The 18,803-nt window shown below is 42.7% G+C and overlaps 1 protein-coding gene across 13 annotated transcripts in view; it reads right to left on the reverse strand.

Annotated features, from left to right (window-relative positions):
* HDAC4 (histone deacetylase 4) overlaps positions 1 to 18,803 on the reverse strand; it is a 215,392-nt gene that overhangs the window by 37,633 nt on the left and 158,956 nt on the right. For all 13 annotated transcript variants that reach the window (XM_085228645.1, XM_085228642.1, XM_085228643.1 and 10 more), the window contains 3 exons: positions 13,893 to 14,150; positions 12,332 to 12,518; positions 5,503 to 5,636 (listed from right to left, as the gene is read on the reverse strand). In XM_085228645.1, the coding sequence (XP_085084771.1) occupies positions 5,503 to 5,636; positions 12,332 to 12,518; positions 13,893 to 14,150 (579 nt within the window). The remainder of the gene's footprint in view (positions 1 to 5,502; positions 5,637 to 12,331; positions 12,519 to 13,892; positions 14,151 to 18,803) is intronic.

The following is an 18,803-nucleotide window of genomic DNA, read 5'->3' on the forward strand; positions in this document are numbered from 1 at the left end:
TGTCTGCTTGCCAGAACGTGCTGGGTAGTACAAGCTGGCCTCTTGTAAAGAACGAGCACTTTCTGGCAGGCAGATGCTGCCTGGAGGATATCAGGTATTCCAGAGAAGGCAACCAACTCCTGACAGTGGAAAAAACATCTTGTCTTTTGCAATGAGAACTTGCAACTGCCTCCGAAATGGTGGCAAGGGAAATACGCAGAGTCAGCAAGTGCTGAGGCTTGAGATAATGCAAGAGGTGGGGAAGGAGTTACTATGAAATAGGGACGGCTTTGCTTCAGAAATTTGCATGCACTCATCTCTCCAGAAAAAAAAAGAAAAAATAGAATTACTTTATACTTTTTTTTTCCTTATGTAATAGTAAAATATAAGTAGTTGGCAATAAGCATGCTGGAAGCTCTGAAAGCCTGTTGTGGAGATCCCAGGGTCACTCTCATGCAGACATGTCCCTCGTCACCTAGCGTATGCTGCACAGCCTGTGCAGGAATGTGTATGCACATGAATGTCCATGCACCAGCCCCTCCATGTACCCAGCACAGTCTGCAAAATAAACTTTAGGGAATTACATCTCAAAACTTCAGCAGAAGCCCTCATCACGTGTTTCAAAGCATGCAGGAAATCCCTTTGTAAAAGCATTTGAGCCATAAGGCAGCAGAAATCAAAGCACTGCAGGAGTGCTCGTGCGCTCTGGCTCTCGTAATTTTGGCATCTCTGCTCTCCAGTTCCTCTTTCATTTTCTCCGTGCTCTGCTCCACCACCTAGCATTTCCTGGGGTTAATGATGAGGCAAAAATATACCATCCCATTAAAGAGGCAATAATCACAAAAATGCTAGACCCAGAAGGGATGGAAATATCTGGCAAATCCCCCCTGAGCTTTCATCCTGTCTTCCTTTTTTGTTCATGGTAAGCCTCTCTCAGTTACCCTTAGAGGCTTTTACAGCTTCCCTTTTGCCCATATGCCAATTCTTTCCCTTTGAACAAGACGTACTGACCCATTTTCAGCTGCTACATTTAGTGGACAGACATAAATAGTTTGTTGTATTTCTTGGCATCCTATGGATGCACAAGAACAGTCGCCTACTGCAATAAGGCACCAGCTCCTCTGTGGATGCTCCTGGTTAACAGCGGTGGCCCTACAAGCCCATCCAAGGTCTGTGCTCAACATCAGGGTGGGGGGACCTCCCTGCCTCATGGCAGTATGAATGGAATGGGAGCTGCGAGAGGACAGAGAAGTTTCTTATGTGCTTCCAGTAAAATGCATGCGAGGAAAAAGCTACTCCTTACTGAAACAAGCAAGTATTAACTGACTGCAAAAGACTGTGCCTGAGATGCTTTTGCACCATTCTTATCTCCCAGCTCACTCGCCAAAATCTTTATCTTCAGTTCTAATGCAAAGATACCCAGAAAATGAACTCAATCCCCACTCAGACTAAAGAAGGAACAAAACATTCCTCGGATATGGATGATGGGTTCCCAAACCTATCGCAACATGTTACTCAGTGCGCTGTCCATGCTCCAAATATGAGCAGTTCTTCACTTCAAGAGCTTTTAACCTCTTCGGTCAAGCTGCCTGGTTAGCCCTGAGACTTTGTAGTGCTCAGGATGAGAAGAAATGGTCTCAAGTTTTGCCAGAGGAGTTTTCAGTTGGATATTCACGGAGTGGGTGCTCAGGCATTGGAAAGGGCTGCCCAGGGAGATGGTGGAGCTCCCATCCCTAGAATTGTTTAAGAGATGTGTAGGTGTAGTGCATAGGGACATGGGTTAGCGGTGGACTTAGCATTTGGGGATGGCTGGATTTGCGGTCTTAAGGGTCCTTCCCAACTCAAATGATTCTATGATTCTATCCAAGTCTCACTCTTATTAACACCCCCATAATCTAACCCACTTCCTGGCTGTCAGAACCACTCTTTACAACTCAGGAGTTGGTTTCTTAACTCTAACGGAACTCTTGATCCACTTCATTTGTGCGTTCTTCTGCATGGAACTTGATGTCGACAACATCTCTCACACTGCTTGATACACTGTCTTCTATTTTTTCATAGCTAGTTTTTCCTCATTTCAAACCACTAAATGCTAGGTTTGCATTTTATTCACTCTTTCACCCCATGATGTTTCAATAGGAGAGGACATGAAACTTGAGAGACAGCGAACCAGATCTTGTCCCACCTACACCCCTCCCGCTCTGTGCCACACAAAGCCATGAAATGGCAACAAAGATTTTTTTTCCCCAGGCACCAGCACTACCTCAGTGCTTTGCAATGAGGAATTTCTGGTGCACAGCTGATGCCCAGCAGTTTTGTGGTGTCGAGCAGCGACCGATCGTGCCTTCAAGCCAAACACAAGCACCATGCATTGTCAGGAACTCTGCATGCATTTCCGCTCCAGCAGATGGCTCAGCCCAGGCTCTATTTTTCACATCTGTCCTCTGCAGCTCCAATTCACCCAAGGGCTTCAGCCAGCAGTGCTCATACTCTGAACAGCACAGGACTGCTGCCAAGATGTGCCTGGAGACAGGCTCTGACTCAGGAACTAATTCTTCTCAATCCTGGTCGAGCAGTCCAAGGGTTTGATTATATCCAAAACACACAACAAAACCTATTGATTTCCTGTGCTTCTGATGAAGGCTGGAAGGATTATGCTATACAACAATTGTGGGTTCTTGTTTGGGGGAGAGCCTATTTTATTGCGATTGCTTCAATTAGTATAATTGTTGCTTTTAAATTCTGAACATATACCAGAGTAACTGCCATATTTTATAAAGCTAACCAAATTAAACAAGTCATGCTCTAAAACCACAGATGCCGTTACGCTCGGACAACAGCTTTCACTCCAAAGGGTCATCTTTAAACTCATGCAAATCTGTTGGACTTTTACCTATCACACTGCAAATCTGCTGCACATCTTCCCTTCAGCTGGATGTAAAATGTTTTTTGGACAACTTCAGCAAATACATATCTGTTTCACTGCTGAAAAATAGGGGGATGGGTGGGTGGGAAGCACTGTGCTTTTTCTGTTCTAAAAATATTCATGCCCCTTCTGGATCCCTTCTATTGCCTGCAAGAGAAATGACAGGAACTCGTCGATTGGCAGGTTGTGCAGGAGCCCCTGGGTTGCTTGATGAAAATGGGTTTTCAGATTTCTGAAATTTCAAAGCGTGCATTTTTTTGCATGCATAACAAAATATTTATCTGTGAGTCCTTTCCTGGCACAAGACAGAACCACCAAAAGAAAATTTCCAGGAGACAGACACAGAGAATTGTTCAAGCATGAGAAAAACAGAGCACGCAGTTGTGTGGGGACCAAGTGTTGAACTGCTTCTGGAAGAGGAATGGAGGTCCCAATGAAGCTGCATGAACAATACACAGTATATAGGATTATGTGCTATGCAGGGTGCTGTTTTAATCCATTTCTATCAAACATTTGCTGCTAACAGAATCAAACTATACCCACAACCAGACCTCAGCAAAGGGCTGGTCAGGAAGCAAGAGGAAACACAAGAATAAGGAAACTTCAAATTTCAAACTGTCCTTTTACAGACGTGAGCTATAAAAAATGGATTAACTAAATAATCACAAACAATTTTCACATCAGCCCTTGGGCTTACTTAACTGGCTCATAACGTCTGTGGCACAAGACCTGCAGCAGCGAATATAAAATGAGCACACATAGAAGTGTCACCAATACCAGCTAAAATATAACACAGAATAAAAGAGAAGCTGAGGAAAAAAGGTATGTACACACCTGGCAAACTGCTGACTGCCATAACCCTGGTGTTGCTGTTGACTTGCTGCAGTTGCCACAAACCTAGTACTAGGACAGGGAACGACGAAATGGCTTTGCAACATGGGAATGAATTACTTTGGCCAAGGACAACAGAAGGTGAATGAGTGTCTGCAGCTGCAGGAAAAACCCTATCAAGTACAGAACACTGAAGCAAGGAGGGAGGGAGGAGATGGAGAGAGAGGGAAATGCTATGCCCACAAAGCCTGAATAAAGAAGAAAATTTGAATGTGGGTATGAGCAGGAGTAGGGGACAGTAGGTGTAAAGGAATGGGGAAGCTAATGAGAGAAAAACAGGACTTGGTATCCAGAAAGGGCAGGTGAGATCTTTAGGAAAGACAGCAGAGAAGGAAACGCAGGATTGCAGGTAGGAAGCTAGCATTACATATCTAATGCTTTCAGAAAAGGGAAGAGTCAAGATGAAGCTGAATTTCACCAGTGGTTATGAGGGAAACACAGTAGAAAGCAGGTGAACATCAAATCCAGCTCCTACTGCAAGACCAACCTGAAGTAACTTCAGGAAAACAACAGTTGCTTGGGATGAAGAATTTCACACATTACGGAACTGTAGAAAACAGAGCAACTACCATAGTGTGAATTAAATACTACTTCTAACCAGAGGAGCTAGGCAGCAGTGAGGTGCTTAGTTTATTTTGCAAGACACCATAACCCCAGAATTCAATTACATGGGTCTCCATAGACTGAAACAGTTCTGAAGTTCTTCCTTACTCTGCTGAGAGATAAATAAGCTTATGACAGGGGAGTTTTATCTAATGGCAATGCTGCCACCACGTGGATGTATTTCTTGACTGCTCAGAAAATCGTTCTAGATAGATGCTGACATAACTCATATTTACAGTGTGATTCGAACCCCTCAGATGCTCAGAGAACTGATGAACAAACACTACTGTTAATTTATCATCATTACTACTAGCTATGAATAATAATTTCTAAACACCAGTCTTTTTACCTTCGCAACCTCCACATAGTTTGCTTTGCATAGTTTGCTTAAAACATGCACATCCAATAAAATTAATTTAACAATCTGTGAAGGAACAAGATCTAGTTGCATCCACCTACCCTCATTCTTTTCACAGTGTTTTCACTGTAGGCTGATCATTAATTACCAGAAAATATTAAAAAAGTTAATAAACCTCTGAGAAATACACTTTTTGCTCCACAGCTCCTGTTACGATTGGAGCGATATCAAATGACATGGTCACTTCATGTCATGCTCTTATATTTGGCCATTTCAAAATCTAACAGTTGATAAGGACTTCCAGGTTACAGGGAATAGGACTGAAATTACATGAGAAGCTGCACTGCAAACTCTACAGTTCACATTGGGCAAGAGCCTTCTCCAGCATCCCACAAAATTTTAACAGTCACTGCAATGCAAAGAAATCAGACTACTAGAAAAGCACTCCTGACAAGCAAACACACAAGCATTAACAGTCATCTAGGTGTTAAATTTAAGCCACATACAGCCAAACATTGCCAACAGCTGGAACTATAAAACAATAAAGCTGGAATGCAGTATAAAGTTTGCACATCCAGGTAGCAGTCAGCAGTCCGAGCTGCAGGTTCGGTAAACACACACTATTTCCAAACCAGAACCTGGCCCCTAAAGCTGCTTGTAATCCACCGGTGCAACCCACCATGCAAACCAGATGCTCTCTCCCCCCAGGCCCACCACCCTGCCCCCTTACTGGTGCTCATTTTACCTCGCACTTGCCACGGAGACCTGTCTCCTGCAGCCTGGACCAGATGCTCTGGATCCTCCCTGCATGCTCCGGGTGGCTGTTTGTGTTTCCACAGGTACACTGATGTTTCAGCATCAAGGTGTCATAGACAAGGCCTGCAGCAGAAGTTACAAAATTACTCTAATTGAATGAAACTGTTCTGCCAGATATATGGAAGAAAAAAATTTTTTTTTTTTTTTTTGCCCCTTTTGGTCTACAGCACTTTGCATTCAACTGAATAATTACACGTCTCACCAGGAGTCACAGAGCTCTAAGAGATGACAGTCCAAGGTGCCAAGAAAGGAGACGGGCAGCTGCTCTGAAACAGAACCAAACCTGCAGCCATCCCCTCCTTTATAAATCTCAGCAGATACAGAAAAGTGTCACCATCATCACTTCAGGCAGAGGTTGTGAGAGTGACAGAATGACAGCATTGGTATGAGTGCAGTGTGCCAGAGCTGGAACACAATTTAGAAGGGGGCTGACTTCAAACTTGTCCGCTGGGTACTTTAATAATTGCTGCTAAAATGACTTTAGGGCTTGGGATTAAAAACAAGAAGGAATAAGTCATTAGCAGGCACTATGTTTTATAACATAGTATGTGCTGAAGTCTTCGCATCAACATTATTTGACAACATGCTAATTAAGACTATTAGAACACACTTGGGAATAATTATTCAGCACGATATGCAGGTATTTAGCTTAATCCCTTTGCATTGCAACTATTTATGGCATGACAGCAGTGTAGGAGACTGCTTCGTGCTATGGAGCTGCCTGGGTGCAGTTTTGGAACAGGATCTGCAATTTCACTGCCAGTGTTTCACAGAACAAAGCCAGCAGTTCCTCCCTAGCTACACACTCCTGGTGACACAACATTTTTCTTCCCTTATGCAAAAGGGACACAGTGAAACGTTTCAGTCTACCCCTCCCTTCAGCCAGGCACTGATCCTCCTAAATCCCACTGGACCTAGCAGTGCCAAGGCAGCTTGCAAGGCCTACCTGAGCCAGCCTCAGGTGAGCAGCTGAAGTACTGATAAACAGCACAATCTGCAGCTGCAAGGAGTTCAAAGAGGCCTGAGTACACACAGGGCATGAAACTCCAGCTAGCAGGCCTGACTGGAGCTGAAATTGCACCTTCTGACTGAGTGCAGGCATGTTCTGCCACTGCAAAACTTGGCCCTCCCCTCTGAGGCAAAGTCTGGCACTGACACTCAGCTATTGTGCCTCAGGGAAGGTACCTGGCAGCTCCTTGCTTGGCTGTAGGTGAGCGCAAAGGAAAAAAAAAAACAACACAACCCATTCAGTTCTAGGAAGGGAATGGAGTGCTGGTGAATTGATGGGCTCTGGGTTAGCCAAAGTTCAGTTAAATAAGATTGTGCCGCAGTGCTCTGTAAAGGGCTCCCCTGTTTGATTCATCATCAAATGCCAGCAGGAGCTGCTGGGCAAAGCCAAGCACTGCAATGCCATCCAAGGAGAAAGTGAAGACCAACAGTAAGGCTAACTGTCCTTAAAACCCCTCCAGTTTAATTAGACCAGTGTGAGGTCTGTAACTGCTCATTTTTCCTCTGAGGTTAATTAATGAAGTCATCTTCAGAGGATGTCAGGCACTTTGACTAAGTATTTGCTATCCAAAAGGTCTCCATGTAGGCGTCTTCCAAGATTGCATGAGACTGCACTGGGTTTGGGTAAAGTGCTGATACTAAACAAAGGAAAGCAGTTCTGTCATCTCTGGCTTCCAGACACATCTACAGGGACTTCAACTGCACATTATACATTTAAAGCAAAAGAGTGCACATGTATACATTGAACATATATACTCAGACACAATGAACCTTGAGTTTAAGCAAAAAGAAGCATGAGCAGCAAGCAATTCGCTGCTGACTTGCCTGTGTACACCCTTGACTCAGAGCAGGACCATCCTGCTTTTGGGGTCAGGATGGTAACTTCTCAAGGCACTGACACGTGCATTGCATTGCATTCCCTTGCCAGAGACAGGCTGTACTGCAGCACAGTAGGAATACACACAATGCTTGCCAGTGCTCAGATACCGGTAAATGACAGAACAGCAAGTCCAACTGGAAAATCCTGCGCTGAAGATGTTCTTGCTGGCATTGCTCAAAGCATAACTTTCTACAGAGCATGCAAACGTGGGGATTTACTCATAGCTTGAAAGTTTTAAAGTCAGCTGTTTAGAACTGCTTAGAAAAAATACTGTCGTGTAATCAAGAGTTTCTACTAATAATGACTAGTTGGAAAAGCAATTAAAAAAATACCAAAGCAATACCACTCCCCAGCAGTGAGGACAGCATACACAGAAGCCTGCAAACAAATACAAAAAGACAGAACAAGTGAGGCATTCTGGGGATGGCCAAAGAGAAGGGCAAGAGGAAAGCATGCTGCATGGAGAATTGGTGAGAGAGTGCACCAGGAATTCACTCATAAATTGAGAAAGTAAAATATAATACAGGAACATGCAGAATTAGAAGCTGGAAAGGATGTTCCACCCTGCAGCTGAGCCTGAGGCTAGTTCAATATCACGCCCTTAGAATCTGAGGAATAATCAAGTATTTCCAAGCAGTTGTGAATAGTTTTTAAGCAGTCTTTTGTTTCCCCGACTGTAGCTCTGGCAAATCTTTTTGGCTTCTTGGGAACTTGTCACAACTCGACTGTGAATTATGCTGAGTGCACAATACAGTTGGAGAGGGGGTCCAACACTATATTAAGTATGAGAGTCTGTGTTGCAATTTGTGCTTCTTTTTAAAGGTGTTTTTCCCAAGTTCTTATCTTTAAAAAGTAACTCCTGTAATACCATCAGGATGTAACCCTAGCTGTGCAAGCAAAGCAATGTCTGGCCAGATCAGTGGCTTCTGTCTTATTCCCTTTCGTGCCTGGGTAGCACTGGCAAGGCAGAATGCAACACAGATCAAACCAGTGATAAAAACAAATGAAAATTCAGATTTTTGCAATGTCTTACACTCTTCTGTCACTCTCCTGACATCCTCCAGCACAGCAGAACTGTGAGTGGCCTCCCAGATTTTTTTGGAGAAGCCTGGCATCAGCTCAGAACCAGGCAGTGGCATTTACCAGCTCACCTTACTTGGTGCCAGAATGGGGAGAGCAAACACAAGTATACGTGGGCTTGATTCCCAGCCACACAAACCAACACCTCTTCATCCAAATCTGCAAATGCCAGAAAGCTGCAGGTGTGTTTAAAATGCACATGTACATTTAAAATGGATTTTACTAACTGAGCCTGTTAAATACGAGATAGAAAAAGGAGTTAAAGGAAAAGGTTTTGGAAAACGTGGTGGTAGGATGCCTACTCGTCCCTATTTCTGAAGTTAATGGGAACTGCAGCACTATAGCTGAGCTTATATAGCTTGGATGAGTTATAAAGTTTCTCCAAAGATTCACTGATAACAGCAGTCAGCCACCTCTCAGCAAAGAGAAGGGAACTGTTCCAAGTTGCTTTTTGTGGCTGTGGACACTCAGATGAAGACATATACACAAAGGAAATCTTGATAACTTAAGCTTAAAATATTTAATTACATTGGCCATTATGAGTTAAAGTAAGTGATGTTGGAAGCAATACTCTTTCAGACACGACAATCATTTTTAAAGGTCAGCACTACACTTCCAACTCGCCTTTCCTGGCAGAACAAACATATGATTTGAGGTTCAGATAATTATATCACTCTGCACAGGAGAGAATAAATGCCTTCATCAGAAAAGAAAAATACTTTAAAGCAGAACATCAGAATAATTTGTGGTACCGTTTTTAGAGGAGATCAGAGACTGGATAATTGGAGCTATGCAAATTAATGGCCTAACCTGAAAAGCCCTATTGAAGTGTGTAGAACAGTGCATGCAGAAGTACTCATTAAAGTCAGAGGGCTACTCATGCTAGTGAGCGCAAGTTCAACAACTAACTTTCTTTCATATTCTGCTATGAAGGAAGATTTAATGCCATGCTTCAGGATACAAAATGAACTGCTTGCAGAAGTCAGGGAGGGCACTGTTTTCACTTTCATGTGCAGTAACACACATCATGTTTGAGTAGTAAATACATTGTGTTGCTGTTTTTCTTTACCTTTGAAGTCTCAGGTACTAGTCACTGAGAGAGACAGGAAAACAAATTATACATAAAGAACAGAATTACAAACTATCTGGTCCTACTTCTGCCCAGAGAAAACATTAGCCCTTTCTGTACAGTATTCTGAAGGCAAAGTGATGAACTATCCCTCTGTTTGTTAGACAATACCTGATCCGTAGGAGCCACATTTGTGTCTAGAGTAATCGTGCTGGCTTCAGTAGGGCCACTGAAAGAGATCTGTTTTTCCAGCTCTCCCACCAAATGATCACAAGAATTCAAATCTTAACTTCTTCAAAATCCAAAGCACATATTTGTGTTAGAATCAGACTCCAAAGCAGCCACTTATCAAACAGATGGGTTCTCCTAGTGAAAAAGAAGCCTGATGCACTTTGGCATCACTTGCTTTGAAAAATCCCCAAGGCTTTAATTTCCTGCCTTTCAAAGAAAAGTTCAATCCCAGCGATTAAGCTTTAGTATCCACCTCCAAAAACACAATCACTGATAGACTACAGACTGCTTCAGAAAAACAGAACCAGCCTTAGTAGCGCACACATGCTCAACATTTGAGATAACTGCCTTTCCTTTCTGTGCCTGCATGCTCAGAGTAGTAGGCTCTTTTTTCCTGCCGCTGTAGGCAAATAGTGCTGGTTAACCAAACAAGACCTTCGCCTGGGTAAGAATGCATGTGGGGAATACAGTAACTCTGCTTGTCTGAAAGATCTCTCTCTGGGAATTAAAAAGGGAAGGAAGCAAGACATTGCCAGCCTTAGTGTGGAAAGGGCTTCAAATTTACTAGTGCCAGCAAATGCCAAGAACCACCTTCTCTCTTGGCAGCAGTTAATTGTGTTTTCCCTCCTCCATCCATCTATTGTAAATGAAGAGATGTGCATGAGATGCAAGGCAGCGGAAAAATCAAGCCCTCGGAGTCTGGACATGGATAAATGCCATAAAAAGGAAGTTTAACAGGTGAAATACACTATACATTGTGCAGGTCATTGCACTGGTTTAAATACATGTACAATGCTATATAAAAGCAATGCAGGTTTTTTTTTTTTTTACCTCTTACTGTAGGCCATTTTTTGTAACCTTTCCTACAAGGAACACAAATCATAACACTCTACCTTCCAATGCAGCATCGTTCTCCAGACCTGTACTCTTACTGTCACAAATTTATGTAATTTTAACGAAATTCAGAGGCACATATCTGAGTGAAACATATATCCTCTGGTAGGAAATGTTACTGTATATTCAGTCTTGTGCATGATTGACAAGGCAACTTAACTACTGGAAGAGAAGGGAACAGAGAGAAGAAAGAATAATCTCTTACAGTAGGGCCATGCTTCCATTTGTTTTCAAAGCAGCAAGGTTTGGGACTAAGAGTGTTAGATGCTCAAGTTTCATCTGGTTTGACTGTGAGCTGGAGGATTACCCTTCTTTACACACTTGGCAAAAGCCAGAAGCTAGAATAATCTTAGTGCTGTAACTGGCTACACTAGAAACGTAGTTTTGCTAAAATTCAAAGTTTAAATATTAGTAGCAGATGGAGACTTGAAAGGCTGATTTTCAAAAATTAGATACTACCTGGACTTTTAGAGAGCTGATTGCACATGCTTCCCACTCAGCAATTAACAGCTACAGAACAAAGTCAACTTTAATGCATCACTATCACTATACCATCAGTATCTAATTCACAGTGCTGATTTTAATGAAGCAAAAAAGAAGAGTGGGTGAAATAAGATTAAATGGATAAATCATGAGTTGCCCTTGCTGCAGCACTTTTTTCTCCTTTCCTCAGGGCATACATCATGTGGCAAAATGTTCATTCACAAAATAAGAGCTTGACATCTTGGGAAGAAGGCAGAACCTTCAAAATAAGGTTGCCTAATTACCTAACGTGGGTTCTGACAAGTTGCACATAACTTACTTTTATCTGTTATGAATAGACAGAAAAGATTTTGATGGAAAAAAGGCACTCATAAGCCCTCCCTGATTTAGGAAGAATAGTTATTCTTGACCTTAAATCTTTGTGGGGAGACTAACATCTTTTTTGCATTTCTGATTTTCGTGAGACAAATACAGGATTGCACTCATAATTTTTGTTTTGAGATGAAGACTGAACAGGTATGAAAATGCTCTTCCCTCTGTTTCTCCACACTGACATCTTGGAATGATCAACTCGCCTCACTTTTCCTAACCCACAGGCAACAGACTCCCAGGCAGAGTGCTGTGGAAGGAAGAGTAGTCTGGCACAAAGCCCAAACTGGTAACTTACAGCATGAGATTACGCAGGGAGTGGAGAAGGTGCAGAAAATACAGCTGACAGATACTGCATTTGGCATGCTGTCCTTTTTCAGTAACGTTGCCTCTCTCCTCCTTGCGCCTAAATCAGCCTTGTCATAGTGTATGACTTGCCCTTTTTTTTTTTTTTTGGGAGATACATAATTAAAGTACCACGCTGTGTTTCTATTGATTTTTGCAAACTATTTTCCGTCTGGACTACAGGGTGTCTGTCCCTAAAGGAATGCAAAAGCAGGACAACAGGGCATAGGATGACCAATCACATCCTTTAAGACAACAGGATATTATGGAGCCCACAGCCAGCTGAGACTCGGCTCTTGGACAGACGGCCTTGCAGGGACACAGGGCAGAAAAACACAACGTGAAGCAGAACAGGTACCACAACCCCACCGATTGGTTTCCAGTGCTCTCCAACATTACCTGTAGTGAACCTTGGCTTAGTGGGTGGTTCCTGTACAGACATAGGGAAGGTGGCCGAGGCAGGTGAGGACTGTGCACGGGACAGAGGCCGATGGCCCCCAAAGGAGACTGGCATGCCAGCTGCCTCCAGCGATGCCTGGTAGTTTCTCAGCTGGTGAATGCGCTGCTGCTCCAACAGGAGGGCTTGCTGTGGGAAAGAGAAGCAGGTAGCTACTGAAGGTAGCCTCACAAAAGGTCCAGCATCAGCAGCATGTCACATCATGTTCATGTATTTAGTCTTACTAGAGAAATGAGGTCTACATGTGATTGCATAAATCTAGGAAATTGCTATGCACAAGCATGGTTGGCAATGGCATCAACCCCTCAAGGCAGCACCGTTATGAAGACAGTGCTCCTCAATTTGGGATTGGAGATGTCTCTGAGCTGCAGGCAGTGACATGTGGGGCCCATAAGCTGGCCCTGCAGTGCCAGGGAGACAGCAGCAAGCAGCTCAATGCAAACATCTACGCAGAGCAAGCAATTTGCACCTGATTCAGACATTACAACAGCAAGCCTGGCACCAGTCTGTCTTCCCTAGCCAAGGGTCGTGAATTTATTCTGAGAGCTACACCCTGGCAGTGCTTCAGCAATCTGTTCTTGGCTGCAGGGGCTGTGCAGGGGTTCACGAGGCTCAAGGTACAGTCAGGCACTAAGGGCAGTAAAGACAAGCTGAGCACTTCAGGTCCCTCCAGCAAATTGTAACCTTCTCACTCATTACTGCTACCACATACAGTGTTTTCTGGGAGACTGCCACACAATTGGGAGGTAATGCCATACTACACGTTTACTGGATTTAATGCTTCTAATCCCAAGCCTCTGGTCTTTCCCATCAAAAGGGAGTGCACCTGTGATCTCTGAGATTTGCAGTGCTGAAGAAGGAATCTCCTCCAAAAAAACCACTTTGACACTCCAACCCTTCTCTGCAGTTGTCAATTTGTTTTAGAATGTCAGAATCATAAAACAAAATCCTCTGCTAGAATCCCTCGCATGAGCAAGTTCTCTGCTAGTACTTACTGCTCAAAAAATGTTAGGAGTAGTCACAAAAATCACGGTGACCATTTGGGACTTGGCTAATAAAGGATTTACTTTGTAAAACAATTGCACTGCTTTCTTGCAAGGCTTTTTCCCACCGCCCTCTGTCCCAGAGGCTTGTATCATCACCCTCACAAACACCAAGTCCTGTTCTCTCTGCGACACTTTGGGATGTGTCTGCAAGTACAAGCCAAGTATGTCCAATTAGTTTAGTACTAACGTTCCCATTCTCTACATATAAAAGGGATATGATATGATGATTACAAACTGCCATTGAAAGGCTCAGAAAATCTTAAGCTATTTTTTAGGAATTTGGGTCTGTAACTAACAGATTTCTGACACCGACTCCTAGCAGCTGTAAGTATCTGTGAGGTGAGGGCTGGTTACCTCCTTGACTTTCATCCACAATAGCATACACAGATTCAACCTGTCACTCCAGATGCTGCTAAACAACTCAACTCCAGGAGCGCCCAGCGCATTCTGAGCTCACCTGGCGGAAGAGGAGCTCCTGCTCAGCCTGCCTCTGCCCAGACTCCAGCTCCTGCTGCGGCTCAGCTTCCTCCTCATCACTCTCGATGGGTTCTTGCTTCACCTGCACCATACTGGCCAGCCCTGGGACCTCCTTTTGGCTTGACACTCTGTCACTGTATGGCTCCTCCAAAAGGGCTTGGTGTTCTCGAAGCTCTTCTTCTGTCTCCTCTGGGTGGCTTTCATGCTGGCGAGCTGGCTCGTTGGGTTTTGATATTATCTGCAAACATCCAGGAGGTTAATTGATAGCAAAATGTAACTCACTGCAGGTCAAGTTTACTGTGTTCTCCTGAGTCAGCTTCATAAAAAGAGAAATCATGAACTATAGCTCTTATCTTATAAACAAGGTCTGAAACAACAGTAAAGCAACAGAAAGGTCAGTTTAGTCTCAACATTAAGCGCTATCACGCTTACGTCCTAAGTAATGAAGGCCCCTTAATTTGCACTTGATTTTCCCCCTTAAACAATCAGAACCTCTTATGCCTACTCATCTATGGATGCTAGTGAATTCACAAATAGTGTAACAACCATCAACATGTCCAGCAATTAAAATCCTGAAAAATAAGTGAGACAAATGCTCTCAAAGGGCTTCTGCTTCACTGTCCAGCTTCTTCTAGCATCATCCAATGATTTTTATCAAGAATTTTCACAAATTACTGTAAATAACTGAGAATTTTCCCCGAAGACTCCTCCAAAACTTGTGCTCTTTTGTAGTTAGTTAAGAGGAAACTGACGACACTAAACTTACAGCATCTTTACAGAAACCAACTGCAAGAAGAGCATCATTCTAATCAGACCTTCCTAACAAGAGGTAGTGAGCTTCTCCAAATGTGCCTGCTAAAACAAAGGGAACAATGTAATTTCACTGTAATTCAACAAGCTCAAACGTTTTGCAAATAGATCAGTGAGGTAAAATTCTCAGCGCCTGGTCTCAAACTGCTTATGATTTTTATTTGGAGCAAAAATGTACGTGCACTATTTTTAAACCCGGCAGAGGTAAATAGATTAATGTTCTTTCTTTTAAAGAGTTCAGACTGTACCCGTTTCACAAGCTTATAAAAAAAATGCTGAACTTTGAAAGCTGTCACGGCAGAGCTTTAATAGGGATTAGGTCATTGGTATGAAAAGCAATATTGATTTTAAATCTAATAAAGCTAAATCAAAACACGGTTATTGAACACATGCAGGAGTGACTACTTAAAAGTAACTCATTCTTTGAAGACCATTGACTCAAATCTGAAACTAAGCCTTTTTCCCTAAATGTAAGGAGAGAAGCTCTGCCGTGTAACTTCAGCAAATCTATTCAAAGAAGATTTAGGCATAAAAAGGCCATATTAAGGATTAATTGCCTGAAAGTATCACACTAAGGACAGCAACAAACTGTTCATAACTACAGCAAAAGGTGTCAGAAATGGGGTTCAAAACTTCCCTTATCATCAGAGCACTGTAAGGATTAGGATGCAGGGCTAGAGCTTTCCAGCACTTGCAGATTGCTGAGTTCTGTGTATCTCAACTCTTGAAAGAAGCATACTATGCAGAAGGGCCTTATCTTGCTTAGCATAAGGCAAAACCTGTGGGGTTCATCTGATTCCGAATGCATATATTGGGTGCAGCCCATCCATCCTAGTCACAAAGAACCAACAATCTTTTTCTGGTCAGTGACTGGTTGAATGGCTGCTGTTGGCAAGAGTGAATTTCCATATCCACAGGGTCCTCTCTGAGAGTCAACAGCTGCTTGGAAGAGATAGAAGCTACCTATCCAGATAGAGCTTTCTCAATGGGCTAGTCAACGTGGTAGAGTCAGCTTACCCTAAAAAAGCCAGGGCAGAGAGTGATTCCTCAACAAGCATCTAAGACAGCTGTGGACACTGTAGTCAAGCTAAGGACACAAAGTGGTGCGAGAAAATATGAAACAGCAATCCACAAAATAGCTGAAATTGCACCCATTTGTGTACAGGCATGTGATAAAGGAGGTGGCTGCACTACAGCCTGGCGGGGAAAGCTCTCAGGTCTGTCCTGGGGAAATTAGCATACTTGGGTGATTCTCTGAAACCCCTCTGTACTAGTACATGAGGATCACACAGGAAGATCTGAATTGCGTGCGCAGTTACAGGACCATAAGCTCCCCTGAAGCATGGAGATTTGGTGGAATAACACAAATGACTGGAGTGCTGTGATGGAGGGATGTTGGTTGTTTAGGGAGGACAAGTTGGGATGTAAGGAAAAGACCCTTTACACTGAGAAAAAGGAAGGAATGCACGGAGTTCTGCATCTTGGTATGGGTCTGGAGTTGGTCAAGATCAAGCAGGCAGATCAAAATGGGTGCTTACATAATTATGTAATGGGTAGGCTGCTGCAGACTTCCTGATCAGATAGAAGTAGGTGAGGGCTACTTTGAAGTAAGTGCTGGTGCAATGTGACACCACTGTGGAATTCGAAACCCAGAGAGTAGAAAGCACGGTAAATAGCAGGACCATATCCATGGATTTCAGAACAGACTTTAGCCTCTTCAGATATCTGCTTGGAAAAGCCCCATGGCTATAGCACAGACAGCAGAAGGCCAGCACGGATGAGCAGAGATCTCCTACCTGAACTTGACACAAATGGGCAATATATAGAGGTGCAAGTAGCACAGGTGACCCACAAGAACAGTGTTGCCATACGATCTTGGAGGGATGATGCTAGGAAACCCAAAGTTGACGTAGAATTGAATTTGGCAAGGGATACGATGGGAAACAGGCAAAAGGAAGATCAGGGAAAATGTGGGCCCACTGCCAAAGAGAACAAAGGGCCTGGTTACATGGACATGGGCATGATACTCAATGCCTTTTTCACCACTAAGATTGGCTTTCAGGTATCACATGCCCCTGAGACTGGTGGGGAAGTCTTGGAGCAAAGAAGCAGTGGATGAAGACCAGATTTAGGCAGTATTTAAACTATACATACCTAGGCCTATCAGGCCTGGTGTGTTTCACTCACGCATGACAGAACAAGAGGCACTGGACAGAAATTAAAGCATATGAATTTCTTTTTGAACACTATATAACTCTTTTTTTTTTTTTTTTTTTTGCTGTGAGTGTGGTCATACACTGGAACAGACTGCCCAGAAAAGTTGTGGAGGTCTCCATCCTTGGAGATACTGCAAACCCAGTTGAATGTGGTCTTGGGCAAGCTGCTCTAACTGACCCTGTTTGGAGTAGACGAGCCCAAGACGAGCCTGCAAATCTAAATTATTCTGAGATAACTTCTTGAGGATTTTTGTGGGTTCTTCCCCACAGAGCCTTTATCTCTCCAGTTTCATAGCTATTTACACATACTGCACAGCTAAACCACGTTAAGCTAAAGGTACTTCTTCAATCAGTTTTCTTTAAGCTCACCGAGGCTTGATGAATATAATCTGTCTTAAAGGTAATTTAATCACCATAAATCACCACTGACTTTTTTCTGCTTGGATTGCAGCTCTCAGGCTTTGAACTTGATACCTTTTCAACTTATGAACTATGCAAGGTGAGTTAAATGCTAGTAAAATAACTTACAATGTCACTGTTAAATCTAATGGAAATGAGAAGCAGCATAATTCCCTAGAAGTTTAAAATTATTCAAATTCCATTAAGACATAGTAATTTAATGAAAAGCACATTGTAAAACACTACAGTGCAGGCTGAAAGATCAAGTGGTCCATGACAAGGTCATTTCAAACATTCTGTTTGCTGATATAAACTGAGTCTGTCGGTATGTCACTTGCTCCAGCTGCTGCAAACCAATTCTTCTTAAAGGACAATTCTGCAAAGAAAGTACTGCTATGAACAAATTTCACATATTTCACAATGCTATGTGCCCCAGGCCCATAAAATGACTAAAAATGACTTGGAAATCCTCCTTTTTTTCTAATTCTATGGACACATGCTCAAAACCAAGATGTCAACTGAAGAAAAGCTATGGTAACCTAAATGCAGGGGAATGAATACAAACTTAAGAGAGCATTTAAAATGGTCACAAATGTATCTTAAATAGTAAACAATTACACAGTAAACCATAAACATCTCCTTCCCATACTTAGCTCTTTCATATCCTTTTGCAATGAGGTTATTCCTCTATTTTTAAACACTGTCACCTCCAATATCACACTGTCACCATAAAACAGTGAAAGGCACTGCATCTCTAGTCTTGGACAACTATTTCAGTACCAAAGTAACAACTCAATTCACAAGCATTATTAAGAATTAGGCATCAGGTGGCCACATTTCTCGTCTTCCTCTCTAAAATACAAAGAGTAGAAAAATATTAAAAAAAAAAACAACATAGCAACTTGAGGTCCCAATACAAGGAAACTCTCAGAATTATTCATTTTTCCATGGAATGCTTCATATAGAAAAATTTTAAAAAGGAAACTATGTTTTTTGTTAGTAAAATTTAAGTTGGCACCTGTTGTATCTACTACATACTTCTGTATCTACTGCTTCTCGTTATCTTTTCTGATGCTAAAAGGCAGATGAAGAGCTCCTTGGGAAGCAGATGCAGAGATGAAGTATTTAATGAGGCTCTATAGCAAAGCTTCCTATTGGAAATCTCTGATTAAACTGTGCATCTCTGAATCTGTTCCCTAGAAGACAAGCAGTTACAGAAGAAATTTCCGATCCTACACAAATAAAAGGCTTTCAGAAATGAAATTCTGGCAGAGCAGGGCATGAGTGTAGGTAAAACTTGAAGATCTCAAGACCTCTTCCAATTTCTGAGTGCAACAAAGGAACCTGGTGTTTCTCTTCATTGTAGTTCCTGAAAAGTATAGAAGAACTAAGAATCACTGACAGGACTGCTTTCGAAAACTAGATTAACAGCAGGTTTTTTTGGAATACAGCATACCTGCTGAAGG

The sequence above is a fragment of the Meleagris gallopavo genome, chromosome 7 (assembly GCF_905368555.1).
Source record: "Meleagris gallopavo chromosome 7, MGAL_WU_HG_1.1, whole genome shotgun sequence".
Taxonomy (NCBI): domain Eukaryota; kingdom Metazoa; phylum Chordata; class Aves; order Galliformes; family Phasianidae; genus Meleagris; species Meleagris gallopavo.